Source organism: Hemitrygon akajei, chromosome 7 (genome assembly GCF_048418815.1).
Source record: "Hemitrygon akajei chromosome 7, sHemAka1.3, whole genome shotgun sequence".
Lineage (NCBI taxonomy): Eukaryota > Metazoa > Chordata > Chondrichthyes > Myliobatiformes > Dasyatidae > Hemitrygon > Hemitrygon akajei.
The window spans coordinates 121830069-121852255 of record NC_133130.1 but is presented as its reverse complement, the minus strand read 5'-3'; the positions used below and the strand labels follow the sequence as shown (position 1 = coordinate 121852255).

General features: G+C 39.1%; 1 protein-coding gene across 2 annotated transcripts in view; it reads left to right on the top strand.

The window, feature by feature from the left end:
* pi4kab (phosphatidylinositol 4-kinase, catalytic, alpha b) overlaps positions 1-22187 on the top strand; it is a 326669-nt gene that overhangs the window by 225368 nt on the left and 79114 nt on the right. For both annotated transcript variants that reach the window (XM_073051867.1, XM_073051866.1), the window contains one exon: positions 1330-1457. In XM_073051867.1, coding sequence (XP_072907968.1) covers positions 1330-1457 — 128 coding nt within the window. The remainder of the gene's footprint in view (positions 1-1329; positions 1458-22187) is intronic.

The following is a 22187-nucleotide window of genomic DNA, read 5'->3' as shown; positions in this document are numbered from 1 at the left end:
GCTAAACATGCCCTAATACAATTTAAGGTTGTACATAGAGCTCACATGTCTAAAGATAAACTTGCTCGATTTTATTCTTATGTTAATTCAACCTGTGATAGATGTCATTCTGATGTTGCTTCATTGACCCATATGTTTTGGTCTTGTCCTTGTTTACAAAACTATTGGAAAGATATTTTTAATATTATTTCAAGAGTTTTAAATATTAATTTCCAACCACATCCTTTTACCGCAATTTTTGGTCTACCAATGATAGATAATAAGCGTTTATCCGCTTCATCCCAACGAATGATTGCATTTGTTACATTAATGGCTAGAAGATCTATCTTACTGAATTGGAAAGAAATTAATCCTCCAACTGTATTTCAGTGGTTTTCTCAAACTATTTCCTGTTTGAGTTTAGAAAAAATTAGAAGTGTGGTTTTTGATTCTTCAGTTAAATTTGAGGAAACTTGGAGACCATTTATTCAACATTTTCATATGAATTAAATGGTCTGATCCTGAACCTTATTGTTACTATCCTGAATTGTGTGGATGGAGGTTCGGAGTTATCGGCACTACTGTATGTATTTAACATTATGCAACTGCCCATGTTGGTTAGTTTTTTTTTATTAGTTTTTTTTTATTCTCTTAGTTTTTTGGGGGTTTTTTTTTTCTCTTTTTCTCTTTTTCTTAATTCCTTTACATTAATACTATGAGTTTGGGAGACTTTATATATTGATTAATACATATCTGATTGTTTATTTAAACTATTAATTGTGTACTCTCAAATGTTTTGTACTCATATTTTACTTATGTTTTTCTTAAAATTAATAAAAAGATTTGAAAAGAAAGATGTTAAAAGACTATAATTTCGAAAGAAACCACCACACCGTTTCCAGAAGTCCTCAGGGTCCCGATAGACTCGTCATCTCACGCCGGCGGCAGAAGGGAATGCCTCCGCTATGGACTTCCACGACGCCATCTGACTCAGCTCGCAGACGCAGCACACAGTGAAAGCAACCTTTTAGGGGTAAACAACACCATCTATGAACCCCTAAGAGCCAAAGAAACATGAGCTAATAGAATTCAAAGGTCAACTGAAGGAGTAGCCAATCAGGACTGAGGCAAATGAGCGGGGGCCTATATAAATACAAGCATACCCAGAGAGAAACATTAACGACTGTACACTGAGAATGTCTTCTCGACTGGTGACAAAACATCTGCCAAGCTCAACAAACACTACAACAGCAAAATATTCAAAATGTGTTGGTTGTTGACACAATCAATGCATTTTACTGGATGTGTGACAAACAATCTAATCTAATCCAATTTTTCTGATTATTTCAGTGTTGCACCTAAATATCCAACCCAGGATGAGAAGAGACTGCGGGAAGACATCAGTATTATGATCAAGTTTTGGACAGCCATGTTCTCTGATAAGAAGTACCTCAATGCAAACCAATTGGTTCCTCCAGGTAAGGAACAAAATAAAGACTGGACCAGATATAAATGATGTAAGCTGTCCATAAGATTGGGAATGTGCCGAATGAAACAAAGGCAGGTTAATTATGGAACAGAGAAAATAGAACAGAAGAAGTAGTAACCAAGATGTTTGAATGCAAGTTTATTTGGGAAATGTTTAGAGTTGAGAATCTGAAGGATTTAATTAAGGTTTTCCTGTATTAAATAGGAATATTTAGTCGATAAAATTAATTTCTGTCTCTCATTGGTCTGTTTTGGTTGAGTTGTTTAAATTTCTAATTGACCTTTATTTTTGTGGTTCTCTAAACTTACTTACTGGTCCGTTACACCGCTGGTGCTTAAGGCATCAATGAAGGTTCTTCATCTCTGTCTGCCCATACCATCTCAACTAGATGTAGAAGGATTCTTTGTTGCTGTTTCCATAACAATTTTTTTGTTTTGACCATTTAGGGTTGTTAGCCTGAGCTGAACCCCCTGTACCTGGCCTGACCTCTACCCTTTGGCCTGTTTGGCATGGGTGACCCCACTAAGAGCCAAAGTTCAAGGCCTTGACTCCAGCCAGCCCTGACCTGGCTCTCTGGGTCATTGAGGCATGCAAGCCTCCAAACCCTACAACAAGGTTGTGGCCCAGTAGAGGTGTGGCTCTCTAAAGACAAAACAAAATTGGAGTTGTAAACCAAATTTTAAGGGAACCTCTGCCATCATCAATAATGGAATGAGGTTGCACAGCAGAACTACTGCGTCAGCTAACGGTGTACCAAGTTCTTGTAATACAAGCTCGGGGCTAAATATTACATCAAATTACAGAGTCCAGGGGAAGACTGATTCAAAAGGGAACATTGGGAACAGTGAGATTTCCTTCCCTCTGCTTCCTTTAAGGAGTTTGTACATTCTTCCCATGACTAAGTGGATTTCCCCTTGATGCTCCAGTCTCCTCCCACAGACGTACCAGTTGGTAGGTTAATTGGTCATTGTAAATTCTCCCATAATTAGGCTATAATTAAGTTGGAGTTTCTGGTTCAGAAGGACAAAAGGATCTATTCTGTGCTGTATCTCAATAAATAAATAAATATGAACAGGCTAGCTAATCAAACAATACAGCCATCTGAGATCAGATATATAATGATCAGCCTCTCTCCCTGGTGTTTAATCTGCAAACAATTCCATTCAAGTTTAATTGTCATTCAACCATACGTACATGAATACAGCCAAACAAGACAGTGTTACACTGGGGTCAAGGTGGAAAGCATAGTACCAACAGTCACACACAGCACAAAGTACACATAACATGTATAAGATAGAAAGATACTCAATAAAAGAAGCTAAACTCAAGCCATCCATCACCACCGAAATCTGCAGATGATCACAACAGACCTTGTCTTCTGCTGAGTGAATGCTGCGAAGAGGAGGGGCCACAGCACCAACTCTAGCATAAGCACCGCGCCACTCAGCCCCAGTGCTTCTCCCTTGTAGATGTAAACAGGATGCATTCCACTTGCTCCATCCTGGGCCAGCTACCTTTCTGGGCTCTAACTTATGTTGCCCCACTATATTTGATCACCTTTATCTCTGCTTAGTTTATAACCTTAATCGCACCTTTGGCAGAGGGTCTGTGGATTGGCAATCCTTCTTAACTCTTCCATCTCTTATCTCTTTGCTGCCAACCATTTATTCCCTCTCCAAAAAGCATTCTCTCAATGCAGCTTCTGATCTCATTTTTTTTGTCTGTATATCAATAGTCCCGTGGGATACATCTACAATATTGAAAGCATTATATCAATTGTAATCATTAATCAGACATAGACCTATCAGGTACTTGTCCAACCTAAGCTAATTTATGAAGAAAGATAATAATTTTAATCACAATGTGCTTTAGTTCTCTTGTCTTGTGACACTTGAGCAGTTTGCTATTGTATTATCAATTACAGAATCATTTAAAAAGTAATCCAGGGCATGCTGAATCTCAATCAGTTAATCGCTAACTAATTCAACTTTATAAGATCCATTAATATGCAGAAGGTATATGTATTGCTCATGTGGTTAAATTGTTTAAAAAGGGTTCTAGAAGTAAGCCTGGCAATTATAGACCTGTCAGTTTGACATCAGTGGTGGGTAAATTAATGGAAAGTATTCTTAGAGATAGTATTTATAATTATCTGGATAGACAGGATCTGATTAGGAGTAGCCAGCATGGATTTGTGCGTGGAAGGTCATGTTTGACAAACCTTATTGAATTTTTTGAAGAAGTTACGAGGAATGGTGACGAGGGTAAGGCAGTGGATGTAGTCTATATGTACTTCAGCAAGGCCTTTGACAAAGTTCCACATGGAAGGTTAGTTAAGAAGGTTCAGTCGTTAGGTATTAATGCTGGAGTAATAAAATGGATTCAACAGTGGCTAGATGGGAGATGCCAGAGAGTAGTGGTGGATAATTGTTTATCGGGATGGAGGCCGGTGACTAGCGGGGTGCCTCAGGGATCTGTTTTGGGCCCAATGTTGTTTGTAATATACATAAATGATCTGGATGATGGGGTGGTAAATTGGATTAGTAAGTATGCCGATGATACTAAGGTAGGAGGTGTTGTGGATAATGAGGTGGGTTTTCAAAGCTTGCAGGGAGATTTATGCCGGTTAGAAGAATGGGCTGAACATTGGCAGATGGAGTTTAATGCTGAGAAGTGTGAGGTTCTACATTTTGGCAGGAATAATCCAAATAGAACATACAGGGTAAATGGTAGGGCATTGAGGAATGCAGTGGAACAGAGAGATCTAGGAATAACAGTGCATAGTTCCCTGAAGGTGGAATCTCATGTAGATAGGGTGGTGAAGAAGGCTTTTGGAACGCTGGCCTTTATAAATCAGAGCATTGAGTACAGAAGTTGGGATGTAATGTTAAAATTGTACAAGGCATTGGTAAGGCCAAATTTGGAATATTGTGTACAGTTCTGGTCACCGAATTATAGGAAAGATATCAATAAATTAGAGAGAGTGCAGAGACGATTTACTAGGATGTAACCTGGGTTTCAGCACTTCAGTTACAGAGAAAGGTTGAAAAAGTTAGGTCTCTATTCATTGGAGCGTAGAAGGTTGAGGGGGGATTTGATCGAGGTATTTAAAATTTTGAGAGGGATAGATAGAGTTGACGTGAATAGGCTGTTTCCATTGAGAGTAGGGGAGATTCAAACGAGAGGACATGATTTGAGAGTTAGGGGGCAAAAGTTTAAGGGAAACAAGACGGGGTATTTCTTTACTCAAAGAGTGATAGCTGTGTGGAATGAGCTTCCTGTAGAAGTAGTAGAGGCCAGTTCAGTTGTGTCATTTAAGGTAAAATTGGATAGGTATATGGACAGGAAAGGAGTGGAGGATTATGGGCTGAGTGCGGGTAGGTGGGACTAGGTGAGATTAATGAGTTCGGCACGGACTAGGAGGGCCGGAATGGCCTGTTTCTGTGCTGTGATTGTTATATGGTTATATGGTAATATGATTATCTATAACTGCTTCACTTCTCTCTCTCTCTCGCTGTCTTTCTTGTGCTCTCTCTTATGTTCTCTCTTGCTCACTCTTGCTCTCTTTCTCTTGCTCCAACTCTTTTGCACTCTCTTGTGCTCTTGATCTTGCGCTGTCTCATGTACTCTCTCTCTCTTGCTGTCTCCTCGCACTCTTTCTCTTGCTCACTCTTGTTTGCCCTCTCCGTTTCGCTCTCTCTCTTTTGCTCTCTTCCTCTCCCTCTGACATTCCTAATCTTCCATCCCGGTCTGTACTGTGCTTTTCACCCACTTCGCACTCCATCCTTCCTAGCCCTCTTTTTCACTCTCCAGATTCAACTCTGGCTCTCTCATCTCTCCTATAAGACTCAAAATGATATGTGCCATGTACCATCAATCTTCAAATCAGCCATGGTTGACATTGAGGCCTTAAGATATCTGAGCATTCTGAGTTAGGCCACTCGGCACATTGACTCTGCACCACCAATCACAGCTTTTTTTTTCTTTTCCAACCTCATTACTCTTCCTTCTCCCTGCCACACTGGATGACATTCAAATTTCTTTCTTTCTTTATCAATGTTTTTATTAGTTGAATAAAAAAAGTACATATATATAAACAAGAGGAGAATTGTCTCAAAAATCTATATCAATAACAATTCAAATAAAAGGAAAAATACAAATTATCACGATCATACATAGAATTAATCTAATAGTATATAATAAAAAAAGATAGTTGATTCTCCTCTTATTCATAACAAGAAGAAAAAAGATAAAGAAACAAGGAATGATGGGCGCAAATCGAAGAAGTATTTACCAAATAAAAAAATTTATTCCATTGATTATCTGAAAGAGACTTCTGAAACTCCAATTCCCACGAAGCTTTAATTTTATCATTAGCTAACATACGGAAATTCAATAGCCATTTATAAATTATAGCTATCAGTCCTTTTTGAAATGGTTTGACCTGAAAAGAAGTATCAAGACGTTCAAATTTCAAAGTGAGTTTATTATCAGAGTGATATCCAAGTGTCATGCCAGTCTCACTCACCTGTTGTTGGTAACTTTCATTCCAGTTTGGTTTTAATTCAGTGGGGGTGATGGCAAGGATATCCAAATTAATTATCTTTAATTGGCTTAGTCACAGTTTGTCATTAGTTCAAGCATCATGTCCATTTAGCACACCAGAAATACTTTGCAGTACCAGTGACCTGGGTTCAAATCCTGTCCTGCCTGTACGGAGTTTGTATGATCTCCCCATGACTGCATGGGTTTGCCCAGGGTACTCCGGTATCTTCCCATAGTCCAAAGACCTACTGGTAGGTAGGTTAATTGGTCATTGTAATTGTACCATGATTAGGCTGGGATTATATAGAGGGTTGCTGGGTGGTGCAGCTCAAAGGGCAAAAAGACCTGTACTTCTGAGTAAAATAAAGTGTGAGAAGACAAATTTCCAAGCAGTTAAGTTCAGCTCCAGTCTCTTGCACAGGGTATGTCAGTTATTACCCTTCAGCTGTCACAAGCACCATTTTTGACTCTTGTGCTTGACTGCAGGAGGAGAATGTTTTATAAACTTACTGCCCAGGTGACCTAATTGTGAACTTATCCCTAGGATACCTATACCTGTTTTTCAAATGGTAAATGGGAGATGTATCAAGGGGAGGCTTGTTGCACCTTACAGCCCACCCCCATCATTATGTTGAGGTTTTAGCAAAGATGCAATGCTGAGACTTCATTAAGTACCAGTGAGGCCTCAGTTAGAGTATTATGAGCAGTTTTGGGCCCCTTATTGAAGAAAGGACATGCTGAAATTGGAGAGGTTTCAGCGAAGGTTCACAAAAACAATTGTGGGGTTGAAAGGCTTGTCATTATAAGGAGCGTTTGCTGGCTCTGGGCCTGTACTCACTGGAATTCAGCAGGATGAAGGGGGATCTCATTGAAACCTATCGATTGTTGAAAAACCTCGAAAGAGTGGAAGTGGAGAGGATGTTTCCTATGAGGGAGTCTAAGACCAGAGGACACTGCCTCAGAATAGAGAAACATCCACTTAGGATGGAGATGAGGAAGAATTTCTTTAGCCAGGGAGTGGTGAATTTGGAACTCGTTGCCACAGGTGGCTGTGGAGGCATATATAAGGTTGAGATTGATAGATTCTTGATTAGTCAGGGCATGAAGGGATATGGGGAGAAGGCAGGAGATTGGGGCAGAGAAGGAATGGGATCAGCAGTGATGAGATGTTGAAGCAGACGATGGCCCAGATAGCCTAATTCTGCTCCTATATCTTATGGTCTTCATAATTCTCATTGCAGTCCTAAAGTGCCCAAGCTCTGGTGTCACTTGGTTGTCTTCCTTTTAAAGTCTGCTCAGGATTAATTCAGTGGGTGATATTGAAGCTCAGGTTTATTGTCATTCAACCATATGCTACCATATTCAATCATAAGCTAAACAAAACATTCTTCCTTCGTAGCCATGTAGAATGCAATATATACTGTTACACACAGCACATATAGTTACGATCTAGCACATACAGTCACAAAATCATGTTAGCACTAGTTGCTAAGTGAAATGGCCTGAAGATTGATGGGTTGACAGAAAGTGTGAGGTGCGTGCTTATGTAAGACAGTATAATGTCACTGGCACTATTAAAATAAACCTCCGAGGCCCACAACCTTGTCATAGGGTTTGGAGGCTTGCGTGCCTCAATGACCCGGAGAGCTGCGTTGGCTGGAGTCATGGCCTAGTGCTTTGTAAGGTCAAACAGTTCGTAGGGTAGAGGCCAGAAGAAGAGTTGGCTACCAGTCCTCCAGGTTCGGGAGTTTAGCAGGGCTAGCAACCCTGAATGGTAAAACAATATTGTTACCGAAACAGCAATGAAGAATCCTTCTGCATCTGAGTGCAGGACTTGCATGACTGACAGTAGTGAAAACCGAGAGGAAGCTACTGACACGATGAAGGAAGCCCTGAACACCACCAGAGATAAAGGATCTTCATTGCAACCCTCAATGCCAGTGGTGTAACAGGCAAAGATAGATATTATAATAAAAGAAACAGTAATATAAATGTGTGAAACAACAGCAGTGAAAGATGAAAAGTGACCAGTGCAGGATGAGAGTAAGTTGGGAAGTGGTGGGGGGAGGGGGGTCGTGCAGGACATTCAGACTAAGTGAACATGTAGCAGGGTGCTAAGAAGTTTTTTTTTGAGGCTTCGAAGCAGACATGTTTTCCAAGTCCCGCTGTGCATTTGTGAGGAGGAAAATTGGCCAGCTTTCCAGTATTTCCCCTGCCTGGTCTCCTCACTTGTGCTGCTTTTAAAAGGGTCTCCTGTGAATAGTGCCTTCTGTTTCATTGTCCATTCCCAGCCTTTGCCTGTCCCTGGTGGGTGCTTGTTTGATTGTTCTAAGCTTTACTTGCGTATTTCTTAACCCACGTGAGCTCCACTTGTCTGCTGCATCTGCCCCTACTGGAGGCAGCTGAATGCGAGTGACGACAGTAATTCTGGATCCAGTCTGGCAATCAGAGATCAATTCCAGTGCCACCAAATTGTAGATTTGTAACAGAAAAATAGGAAGTTCTTCACCCGCATCCCATGGTCAAATAAAATCCGGAGCTCTTTATCTTAGCCAAATGTACTGAAGAAATAAGAAACTTCATGATCAACATTATCATCATTCTTCTTATAGAATTGTACTGCACATTGAGGTGCATAAAAATTGACTTGCAATTAAACTCATTATATCTTTTTAAGGTTATGATCTGCTAAATTGCCTCCTGTACCAATCCCTGCAATGCCATGTTGATTTGAATCACCCTGATATCAAAAGACCTCATCAACATCTTAAATATTTTTATCACCCCCCCCCCCCCCCACTCCTCTTGTGTTTTTGTCAGTTTCATCTACAAGTTGAGCTGAGGTTAGAACAGGCAGAAAACACTTGCCCTGGAAGTTTAAGACCAGAGAACACAACCTCAGAATAGAGGGATGTCCATTTAGAATGGAGTTGAGGAGGAATTTCTTTAGCTAGAAAGTGGAGAATCTGGAATTCATTGTCACAGGTAGCTGTAGAAGCCAAGTCATTTAAGACAGAGGTTGATAAATTCTTGATTAGTCAGGGCATGAAAGGATACAGGGAGAAGGCAGAAAAGTGCTGGATGGGAAAATGGATCAGTCATGATGAAATGGAGTAGCAGACTTGATGGGCCAAATGTCCTAATTCTGCTCCTGTATCTTATGATCTTAACATCTTTTGCTTTGAGGACCCAGAATTGGCTTGCCCACAGAAGGCAAAGGATGGTTGTAGATGGTTTGCATTCTGCATGGAGGTCGGTGACCATTGGTGTTCCACAGGGATCTGTTCTGGAACTCCTCTTCTTTGTGATTCTTATAAATGACCTGGATGAAGAAGTAGAAGGGTGGGTTAGTAAGTTTGCTGATGACACAAAAGTTGGGGGTGTTGTGGATAATCTGGAGGGTTGTCAGAAGTCACAGCGGGGCATTGTTAGGATGTAGAACTGGGCTGAGAAGTGGCAGATGAAGTTCAACCCAGATAAGTGTGGTGATTCATTTTGGTAGGTCAAATTTGAAGACAGAGTATAGTATTCTTGGCAGTGTGGAGGGTCATAGAGATCTTGGGGTCCATGTCCATAGGGCACTCAAAGCTGCTGTGCAGGGTGACAATGTTGTTAAGAAGTCGTATGGTGTGATGGCCTTCATCAGCCGTAGGATTGAGTTCAAACACCATGAGGTAATGTTACAGCTATCTAAGACCTTGGTCAGACCCCACTCGGAGTACTGTGTTCATTTCTGGTCATCTCACTACAGGAAGGATGTGGATACTATAGAGAGAGTGCAGAGGAGATTTACAAGGATGTTGCCTGGAGTGGTGAGCATGCCTGATAAGAATAGGTTGAGTGAACTTGGCCTTTTCCCCTTGAAGCAACTGAGAATGAGGGGTGACCTGATAGAGGTGTATAAGATGATGAGAGGAATTGATCGTGTGAATGACCAGAGGCTTTTTCCCAAGGCTGAAATGGTTAACACAAGAGGGCACAGTTTTAAGGTGCTTGGAAGTAGGTACAGAGGAGATGTCAGGGGTAAACTTTTCTTTCTCTTTACAATATTTATATTCAGAAGAAAAAAAAACAAGATTTACAGAGTGCAACACATAAGATACATCTCAACTTAACTTGTGTACATTCATATATTGTAATAAAATTGATCAAAATGTTGTAGCATAACACATAAAGGTATACCACTCTGTAATCAAAAATGTAAAGATAAGTCATACATCATAAAATAAATTTTTTATATAAAAAAAAGTCAACCCCCTACCAACTACCAAAGAAAAAAGCTGATGGATGGCAATGGATAATTAGAAAAAAAACATATTCACTTAAGAAGAGAAGATAAAAATATGCATAAAAGTCTGTGCACTGTTAAACTTTATAAATTGGAAAAGTAATGTAGGAAAGGTCCCCAAATATCATAAAAAGATTGTTTCAAATTTAAGACTGAGCAGCAGATCTTTTCTAAATTTAAATAAGATATAATATCACATAGCCATTGAAGATGTGTAGGAGGGGTAGACTCCTTCCATTTAAGCAAGGTTGCTCTTCTTGCTAAAAGAGAGGTAAAAGCTAAAACCTGTAGGTTAGGAGTATTTAAAGTTATATCTTTATTTGCAATAATACCAAACAAGGCAGTAAGGGGATTTGGGTCAAATTGGACCCTAAAAAGTTGAGAGAAGGTATGAAATACTTCCCGCCAAAACTTTTCAATTGTAGGGCAAAACCAAAACATATGAATTGAAGAGGCATCAGCAGAGTTGCATTTATTACAAAGTGGAGAAACATTCGGGTAAAAACTGGAGAGCTTCTGTTTAGAAATGTAAGCTCTATGAACCACTTTAAATTGTAGAAGAGAATGACGAGCACAGAAAGATGATTTATTAACCCGTTTAAGAATTTTATTCCATCTATCATCAGAAATCTGACAATTTAGGTCATCCTCCCAAGCTTTTTTTTATTTTATCTGAAAAGTCTTGTCTAGAATCAATCAACAAGTTATAAATACCGGTAATAGAACCATTAACAAAAGGTTTTTTTTTGGTTTTTTTAAAATTAGTTTTTTTATACATTTTCTACATAGCTACAGATAAAAAAACCCAGATCAAAATGAACATTAATACAGTGCAAAAATAAACATACAATAATAATATGATACAAAGAAAGATAATTGAGAAAGCACCCAAATTGAAGACATGTAAAATTAGTATCAACAAAAAAAACTCCAGACCAACCACAACACAATATAGAGAATATAAATCAGGATAATCAAACCCCCAAAACTGTAAGCACACTTAGCAACAGAAGATATTAATGCCTACTACCAACAAAAAAAAGGAGCTGAAAGCAAGGGACCGAAAAAAAACCTTAGTCAAGAGGAAGGTTATGAAAGTACTCAATAAAAGGTCCCCAGACCTTATGGAACTTTAAATCCGAATTAAGAACTGAATAATGAATTTTTTCAAGGTCTAAGCAGGCCATAATATCGTTAAGCCATTCAGCATGCGTGGGCGGGGCAACATCTCTCCATCTAAGGAGGATTAAATGTCTAGCCAGGAGAGAGGCAAAAGATAATATTCGACACTTAGTCGAACTCAGACGTAAATCTGTCTCACCGCAGAAACCGAACAAAGCAATTAAAGGGTTAGGTTCTAGGTGGTGATTCAGAATATGCGATAACGTTATGAAGACATCTTTCCAAAATTTCTCCAAGCTAGGACAAAGCCAGTACATATGAATGAGAGAGGCCTCGCCCCTTTTGCATTTATCACAAAGCGGACTGATGTTAGGGTAAAATCGAGATAATTTAGATTTAGACATATGGGCTCTTTGAACAATCTTAAACTGTAAAAGGCAATGGCGACCACAAAGAGAGGTTGAATTAACCGATTTGAGAATCGAGTCCCAAGCCTCATCAGATAAGGGGGTATTTAAATCATGCTCCCATGCCATTTTAACTTTATCCACAGGGGCACGTCGTAAGGCTGCTAATTTATCATGAATAAATGATATTAAACCTTTACCTAGTGGATTAATAGAAAGAAATAAGTCCATAACATTTTTCTCAGGCATTTCAGGGAAGTTAGGAATTAAAGGAGTAATAAAGTGTCTAATTTGGAGATATCTGAAAAAATGAGCATTGGGCAGATTGAACTTAGCAGAGAGCTGTTGAAAAGAAGCGAAGCGATTATCAATAAAAAGATCTTCAAAATGTCTAATGCCCTTCCTATACCAATCATGGAATGCTGAGTCATACATAGTAGGTAAAAAAAGGTGATTATGTAAGATAGGGCTAGAAAAGGAAAAACCATGGAAACCATAAAATTTCCTAAACTGAGCCCATATACGCAGAGTGTGTCTAACAAGAGGATTAACTATTAATCTGGACAAACTACTAGGGAGTACAGAGCCAAGAAGTGCAGAGATAGATAATTCTTTAGTGGAGCTCAACTCCATTGCCACCCAATTAGGGCACTCGGGTTGGCCATGGAAAAAAGACCAAAAGGTAGCACAACGTATATTAGCTGCCCAATAATATAAACAAAAGTTAGGTAAAGCCATGCCACCTTCCTTTTTAGATTTTTGGAGATAACCTTTATTAATTCTAGAGCGCTTATTCTTCCACAGATATGACAAAATAATAGAGTCTAAGGAATCAAAAAAAGATTTAGGAATAAAAATTGGGATTGATTGAAATAAATATAAAAGTTTAGGGACAACATACATTTTAACAACATTAATACGACCTACCAAAGACATAGAAAGAGGTGACCATTGTAACAGACTCTGTTTAATAGTATATGAAAGATTGGCAAAATTTTCACGAAAGAGATCTTTAAACTTCCTTGTGACTGTAATCCCAAGATAAGTAAATTGATTATGAACTACTTTAAAAGGGAGATCACGAAATGTTAATTCTTGTGCTTCTTTATTGATTGGGAAAAGTTCGCTCTTATGTAAATTAAGTTTATATCCAGAGAGCTGGCTAAACTGGTCAAGAAGTGAAAACATTGGAGGTAAGGATGTAGACGGATTTGAAAGAAAAAGTAATAAGTCATCGGCATAAAGAGAAACTTTATGCTCAACACCCCCTCTCCAAATCCCGGTCAGTTCAGGACAATTTCGAAATGCTATCGCCAAGGGTTCTATAGCCAAATCAAAAAGAAAGGGACTTAAAGGGCATCCCTGATGGGTGCCACGTTTGAGGTTAAATAACTGGGATTTCTGGAAATTAGTTAAAACGGAGGCAGTAGGACACAAATACAGCAATTTGATCCAAGAGATAAAACTTTGACCGGTCAAATTTTTCTAAAACTGCAAAAAGGTAGTTCCACTCTATACGATCAAATGCTTTCTCCGCATCGAGGGAAATAACACATTCAGGAATCTCAGTTGGAGGTGAATATAAAATGTTAAATAGGCGTCGCATGTTAAAAAAAGGGAGACGGTTTTTAATAAAACCAGTTTGGTCATCGGAAATAATAGAGGGAATAACAGTTTCTAATCTATAAGCCAAGACTTTGGCCAAGATTTTAACATCAACATTAAGCAAAGAAATCGGCCTATACGAGGAACACTCTGTTGGGCTTTACCCTTTTTTAATAAAAGAATAATAGATGCCTCATTAAAGGAGGGTGGCAATTGGCCACACCTAAACGAGTCAGAAAATACTGAGAGTAACTGAGGAGAGAGAAGTGAAGAGAATGATTTATAAAATTCTACGGGGAACCCATCAGGTCCAGGAGATTTCCCTGAAGACAATGCAGAAATTGCAAAAGATATTTCTTCTGATGATATAGGCGCATTAAGTTTGGCTTTAAAATCAGATGAAAGCGAAGGAATATTCAGATTATTTAAAAAATGGTCAACAGAGATATTGTCATTCAGAGGAATAAAGTCAAGAGTAGAAATTTTTAAATGCGTCATTGATTTCTAGGTGATCCGATGTAAGGTCACCATTCTCCTTCCGGATCTTTGTAATATGTTGTTTGGCTTTGGAACGCCTCAACTGATTGGCTAGAAATTTACCAGATTTGTCGCCATGGATATAAAATGCGGCTCTTACTTTCAAGAAGTTGGCGTTCGACAGGTTGAGTAGACAGGAGGTTAAATTTAGCTTGAAGTTCTACACGCTTCTTGTATAGTTCAGGGTTCTTAGTTTGAGCATACAGTTGATCCAAATCTTTAATCTGATTAATGAGGTCTAATCGATCTGCACAGGACTTTCTATTAAGATTTGCTGTATAGGAGATTATTTGGCCCCTCAAATATGCTTTCATGGCATCCCAAACAATCTGGGATGACACTTCAGGTGATGTATTGGTGTTAAAATAAAAGGTTATCTGATCCTTAATAAATTTTAGAAAATCATCATCCGATAATAAAGTCGAATCAAACCGCCAGTGTTTATTCCTCTGAGGGAGACCAGGAAAATTTAAAGACAGAGTAATTGGGGCATGGTCAGAAATCAGTATACTCTGATAATCACAAGAATAGACAAATGGAATGAGTTGATTATCGAGTAAGAAGTAGTCAATTCTAGTGAAGGTATGGTGAACATGTGAAAAAAAAGAATAATCTCTCTCAGTAGGATGAAGGAAAAGCCATATATCAGAGATACCATAATTAGAGAGAAACGATTGAATAGCTAAGGCAGATTTAGTAGGTGGTCTAGTAACAGAGGACGATCGATCCAAATTAGGATCTAACCAACAATTGAAATCACCACCCAGTATAAGAGAGTATGAGTTTAAGTCTGGTAGTGAGGAGAAAAAACGTTCAAAAAAATTAACATCATCAAAATTGGGGGCATACAGGTTTGCTAGTACAATTTTAGTATTATATAGTTTACCAGAAACAATAATAAAACAGCCATTTGTATCAGATATCTTATTATGAAGTTCAAAAGGAATATTTGAATTAATAAGGATGGAGACCCCCCCCCCCAGCTTTGGCGACAAATGATGAATGAAAGTGCTGACCCGCCCACTTTGACAAAAGCCGGGAGTTATCAAAACAACGAATATGAGTTTCTTGAAGGAAAGCAATGTCAGCTTTGAGTTGTTTGATATGTGAGAAGACCTTCCTTCTTTTAACAGGGTGATTCAATCCCTTTACATTCCAGCTCACAAATTTAAGTGTATTAACCATTATCAATTGTTAGTGCGTAGAAGGCAGCAGGCATATGAAAAGTCAAGCAGTACAATAACAGTCTGGGAGCAAAAATGTAAACATAGATTCGTAGAATCAAAACAGAAACATGTCCTGAGTAACAAAGGAAAGCAAAGGAAACAGTGAGTATTGTTGGAACTGGAGAACCCGCCCCAGCCTCGCAACCCAAAACTAGACGGCTACCAAAAAAAGCAGCTAGCTCTACCAAAAAAATTAACCCAAGTATGACTTCCAGTTCTGTGTCGTTAACAACAGTTCCGTATAAATACTATAGCAAATGGTATCTAGTTTATGCACTAGAAAACATAATTACAAATAGGAACAACTTCAACAGAAGTATAAGACTTAATACAAAGAAAATCAAAAGAAAACCAAAACTTACCTACCCGCGAAAAATTATAAAAGATTAAAAGAAAAAAAAGGGAGGGAGAAAAGGGGGAAATCGTAGATTCGAAGAGAGTACTTATCAACCATTTACAGAAAAAAAAGGGAGCAAAACTTAAACTATGAATCAACCAACAGGGAGGCCTTCAATAAAAACTCCAAACCTCCAAAACAAGCTAAAGTCGCTTGTAGATCTCTATAGTTAAAGTTATACAAGAATAAAATGGATTACACACGTACAATCTAAACGTCCGCAGGGGAACATTAAACTCGGATTATCTATTTAGAAAAAACGCACCAAGTCCAGGGAGAGATTGTCTACAGCCCTTAGAATTTCAATAAATAATGTCTGAATTATTCAAGAAAAGTCTGAGTCCGTAAAAAATAGCTTTACTACGAGAAGTACTTATCCACCATTTTAGGAGGTCAGACCGGGTTCCTAATGAGACGGGCTGGCCGGAAGACTTCCAACAAATGCCTCAACATCCTTCACTGATTTAAACCACTTATATTCTCCAGTAGTAAGCGTAATTCGCAGGTCGGCTGGATTACGAAGGGAGGGTCTGAAACCACGATCAAAAAGCACTTTCATTACACCTTTAAACTCAGCACGCATCTTCAGAACCTGGGGAGCAAAATCCTCCACAAAACGAATGACTGTATTTTGAAACGCAAAAGTACCTCTGCGGCGTGCCTCCATAATCAAACGGTTTTTCACCTGGTATTGATGAAAGCACAAAATTACCGGCCGTGGGCGGGAACCCAGATTTGCACGGGGAACGTAGATCCTGTGTGCCCTTTCAAGCTCAGGTGGAGTCGGAAGAAATTCTTTCCCAAAAATCTCACAGAGAAAATCGGAAAAAAATTCCACGGGAGAGCCCTGTTCGGTGGCCTCTGGCAAACCAAGAATTCGTAGAATACAACGTCTGCTACAGTTTTCAAGATCCACCATTTTGGAAAAAAGTTTACAGTTCTTTTCCTCTAGGCTGGAGCATAGAGTCTCGAGATAAAGAACACGGCGTTTTAAATCTTCAGAAGTTGAGTCGATGCGTGATAAATGTTCAGCATGTTCGTCCACTCTAGCGTTGATCTGATCCAATTTGGCATCCAGCTGGTTGAAATAAGTTCTAAATTCCTTTAAAATATCTTGTCGATGCTGTTCCAACGCAGCGAGAATGTCAACCGGCAAAGTCGTAGAAATTTCTTTTTTCCCGGTTTTAGCACTTTTGCTAGACATTATAAGATAGATGTGTTCGCAGGCAAGTAAAAGAAACCCAATAAAATACCTAACTAAGGTTTAAGAATGGATTCATGGAGTGCAAAGATAGGAAGAATGACGGAACAAAAGTTCGAAGCAGCTAAGCAGTCGCCATCTTACCGGAAGTAATCAACAAAAGGTTTTAAATTTAAAAGATCGTCCAGTAAATTTTTATCAGGACCTATAGGAAAAGTAGCTAATTGGAAATGTAGAAAATCTCTAATTTGAAGGTATCTGTAAAAATGTGTTTTTGGGAGTGCAAATTTATTTGACAATTGATCAAATGAAGCAAGAGATCCTGAGATAAACAGGTCCCAAAAACACTTAATACCTAGTTCATCCCAATCTTTAAAGACTTTATCAGTCATGGAAGGGATAAAAAAATAATTAAGGAGAATGGGAGATGATAATGAAAAATTTGCTAAACCAAAAAATTTTTCTAAATTGAGACCAGATCCTTGAAGTTTCCATAACAATTATGTTATCTGTTGTTTTATTTGCTGAAAAAGAAGAGTATGATCCAAGAAGAGAGACAATAGAGGAATTTTTTACAGAATTAACTTCTAAGGAGACCCATGATGGGCAATCTTTACGATAAATATAATAGGACCAGAAAGTAATATTCCTTATATTGGCAGCCCAATAGTAAAACCAAAAATTGGGTAGGGCTAGTCCACCCATCTCTTTGTAAGTAAACTTTACTTAAACGAGCTTGTTTATTATTCCAAATATAAGAGGTTAAAATTGAATCTAAAGAATCAAAGTACGTCTTAGGAATAAAAATAGGTAAGGCCTGAAAAAGATATAAAAATTTAGGAAGAATCTTCATTTTGATCGAATGAATTCGGCCAATTAGGGATAAAGAAAGAGGGAACCATTTAGAAAGCGTCTTTTTCACATAATTCTATAAGGGGTTTAAGTTTTCTTTAAATAAATTCTTAAAGTTTTTAGTAATTGTTACACCTAGATATGTAAATTGACTTGTAACAACTTTGAACGGAAATTTGGCATTTGATGATATTAGGTCATTTAAAGGAAATAGCTCACTTTTACGTAGGTTCAGCTTATATCCTGAAAAAGAACTAAACTGGGAGATTAAAGAAAGAACCAAAGGTAAAGATCCAGTGTTAGAGATAAAAAGTAAAGTATCATCAGCGTATAATGAAATTTTATGAGACATACCTTCCCTTAGTATACCAGAAATGTCCTTAGATTCTCAAAGTGCTATTGCTAAGGGTTCTATAGCTAAAGCACAAAGTAAAGGACTAAGAGGACAACTTTGTCTAGTTTCCCGCTGTAATTTAAAGGGCTTAGAAATTCGGGAGTTAGTAATAACCTGAACGGTAGGAAGGGGGTAAGCTTTTAACGCAAAGAGTGCACTGCCAGCGACTGTGGTGGAGGCAGATATGATAGGGTCTTTTAAGAGACTCTTAGATAGGTACATGGAGCTTAGGAAAATAGACAATCGGTGCAGGAGTAGGCCATTTGGCCCTTTGAGCCAGCACTGCCATTCAATGTGATAATGGCTGATCATCCAAAACCTGCCTTCTCCCCATATCCTTTGACTCTGCAATCTGTAAAGAGCTCTATCTAACTCCTTCTTGAAAGCATCCAGAGAATTGGCCTCCATTGCCTTCTGAGGCAGAGCATTCCATAGACCCTCAACTCTCTGAGTGAAAAAGTTTTTCCTCAACTCCGTTCTAAATGGCCTACCCTTTATTCTTAAACTATGGCCTCTGGTTCTGGACTCCCCCAACATTGGGAACATGTTTCCTGCCCCTCGCGTGTCCAATCCCTTAATAATCTTATATGTTTCAATCAGATCCCCTCTCATCCTTCTAAATTCCAGTGTATACAAGCCATTTGTATACAGTGTATACAAAATAGAGGGCTATGCGGTAGGGAAATTCTAGGCAGTTTCTAGTGTAGGTTACACGGTCGGTACAACATTGTGGGTTGAAAGGCCTGTAGCATGCTGTAGATTTCTATGTTCTATGTTCTATGCAATGCATCTTGAGCTGAGATATGCTTTCAGAAGGAATACGAGGAAGAAGACCCTGTGACCTATCCTATACACCACTGGTGTTTGTTATACACCACTAATGACTTTAAACTGCTGAGTCTGAATTCCCTTGGCAGGTTTTCTGGCACTAATGATCCACGCACATTTAATCCTCTCTCACTGGAGAAACCTGGGGTTTTCGGTATTTCGGTGTTTGACCATCAGGATTTGTGGGATATTCTTGTGTTTTTTTTCTGTATTTCCACTGTATCCTTTATGTTGCCTTTGTGTTGTGCTGATCAAGAAATAGTACAAAGCCCAGATTAAATCAGATTACAAAACTGTTCATTTCCAGAGCAACACACACAAAATGCCAGCAAAACTCAGCAGATCAGGCAATGATTAAATAGTCCATGTTTCAGACCAACGCCCTTCATCAGAACCACAGTTCAGTGAAGTGTCAACTGTCTATTTTTAGTGGGTTAATTGATCACATTGGTGTAATTAGGTAGTGTGAGCTCGTTGGGCTGGGTGGGCCTGTTATGGTACTGTTTATCTAAAATACATTCTACCTGACCTGCTGAATTCCTCCATATGTTGCTCAAGATTTCCAGCATCTGCAGAATTATCTTTTGTGCTCATTTTCAAAGAATTCAAAGGTTCATTTATTATCAAAGTACACAACTCGAGATTCTTCTACAGATACCCATGAAACCATGAAAAAAAGAACATCAACCCCCAAACCCCCTCCCCGCACAAAACGCAAGAATATTGACCCTTAAACCCCCCCATAGAAAAATACAGACAAAAATGAAACAAGAACATTGACCCCCCCGCCAAACCCCTTTTCTCACACGAACTGCATCAAGAACAGTGACCTCTAGAACCCCTCCCCAGCACAAAATGCCTCAAGAACATCGACCTCTGAATGCCCCTCTCCTCACACAGAAAAATAGCTGAGAAAGAATGTGCAAAAAAAAACACAGAATATAAAAAACTGTAAGACTGAAAAAAGTCCATAGTTCAAAACCATATCCATATGATGCCTGTAATAAATGCTGTCAGTGAGGTTGGGTGACAATGCACTTGCTTTCTTGATTAGTGCTTCACACTTTTGTAACCTCTTGAGTTTTTTGACCTTCAGTTTGTTTAACACCGAAGAATACTTATGTCTTTGTTTTTTCCTCTGACAGAACTTAAAGTGTTGCCATTTCATTTATTTTACCTACATGATATCACTTTTCCAGTTGAGAGAATAGTTCCAATTTCCTGTTGGCTCTCTCAACAGAATCAGCTCTTTCTCCTTCTTCCCATTCATTAACTTTGTCCAATTTGAAGGTTTTTGGGTAAATAGATTCCACAGAGTTAAAGACAGACATTTAACCGTCATAAACATGTCGTTAATATCACTGAACTCAAGTTTTCAAATATTGCAATTGCATGCAAATCACAGAATTCAAAACAGTCATTCTAAACCCAGAACACAGAAGGGCAAATCTACAGCAGTGTGCAAAAATCTTAGGCACATATAGCTAGGGTGCCTAAGACTATTGCATGGTACTGCAGTAATTTTATGTATTGCATTGTACTGCTGCCACACAACAAAACAAATTTCATGACATGAGTGAGCAATGATATATCCGATTCTGATCTGGGTCTCTATTGTGGACTGAGAGTGGGAAGGGGCAGGGAGAGGGGAATCATGGTTGGGAGAGAGATGGGAGGGAGCAGGAAGCACCAGAGAGACATTCAGTAATGATCATAAACCAATTGTTTGGAGTCAAGTGACCTTGCCTGGTGTCTCAGGGCTGGGTGTGTCTGCAGCCATGCCACCTCCCTGCCCCTGGTACTCTTTCTCTGCCACCTGTCTCACACCCCTCCTGCGGCACTCCACTATCACCATTCCCAACATCCTTTGCTCCTGCCAGATTTACAAACTCACTCTTCGTTCCACATTGACAAATACACTGCTGTGCAAATGTCTTAGGTACCCTGGCTATATTTATGTGCCTAAGACTTTTTGCACAGGACTGTAGTCCATTATAGTCCAATTTGTAATGATCTTCTGATTTTAAGTGTATTTGAAAACTGGGGTCCACAGCATTAATAACCTAAGGCAATGAGATAAATTATAAACCCTCATTTATCTATCTTCTCTGAGAAGTAGAGCTAAAATTGAGAATGAATAATTTGCAAATAAATTCTCAGAAGCAAAAACTGGTCGGGGAACTCAAAGGTCAGGCAGCATCTACGAAGAGGAAAAGAAATCGATTTTTCAGGCTGAAGGATCTCCAGCCAAAATGTCAACCATTTATTCCTCTCCATAGATGCTGCCTGACCAGCTGAATTCCAAATTCACCAAGAAGATTGACCTCCCAACATCTCACATCATTCACCTCCCTCCACCCACCTAATGTCCCCCTCACCTGGTTTCACCTATCACCTTTCTGTAACCATGCTACAATTTATCACTCTGCAACCCTTGAATAAGTTTTTACATATATTTTTAGCAATGTTAGAGAAACATTGATTTCTCTAACTTCTAGTAATCTTCTGGTTACTCCTTCTTATCTCCTCACCTGCCCAGCACCTGTCTCTGGTTCCCTTACTCCTTCCCATGGTCCACTTTTGTCTCTTATTGGATTCCTCCTTCCTCCGCCATTTGCCTCTTCCACGATGTCAGTTCCTTACTTCATTCCCCTTACACTTACCCACCTTCCCTCTCACCTGGACTCACCTGCCACCTACCAGTTAGTACTCCTTTCCACCCCCCCACCTTCTTATTCTGGCTTCTTCGCCCTTCCTTCCCAGTCTCGGAGAAGGGTCTCAACCCGAAACATCGACTGTTTATTCCTTTCTATAGATACTGCCTGACCTGCTGAGTTTCTCCAGTATTTTGTACTGTTACTCTGGATTTCCAGCATCTGTAGAATCTCTTGTGTTTGTTCAAGACTGTATGCGTGTAAAATGCCCGTATTGGTCAGTGCAATGTTTCTGCTTTGTAGGTCTGTGTTAGTGCAGTGCCTCAGGAGATATTCCCAACAAATTCCAATGTTTTCCAAAAGAAAATTAAGTTAATCTGTGCAAGTCGATTCTGCTTTATGCAACCATGCTGAACTCTTCAATTTCATCATCTTCACCTCCAATTTCCACCTAGCCCTTAAATTCATTTGGGTCTATTTTTGACAATTCCCTCCCTTTTCTTGATCTGTCTGTCTCCACCTCTGGAAGCAAACTGTCAGCCGACATCTTTTATAAACCTGCCATTTCGCACGATTATCTTGAATATACCACTATCCATCCTGCCTCCTGTAAAAACGTTATTCCCTTTTCTCAGTTCTTTGTCTCCTACGCATCTGTTCCAA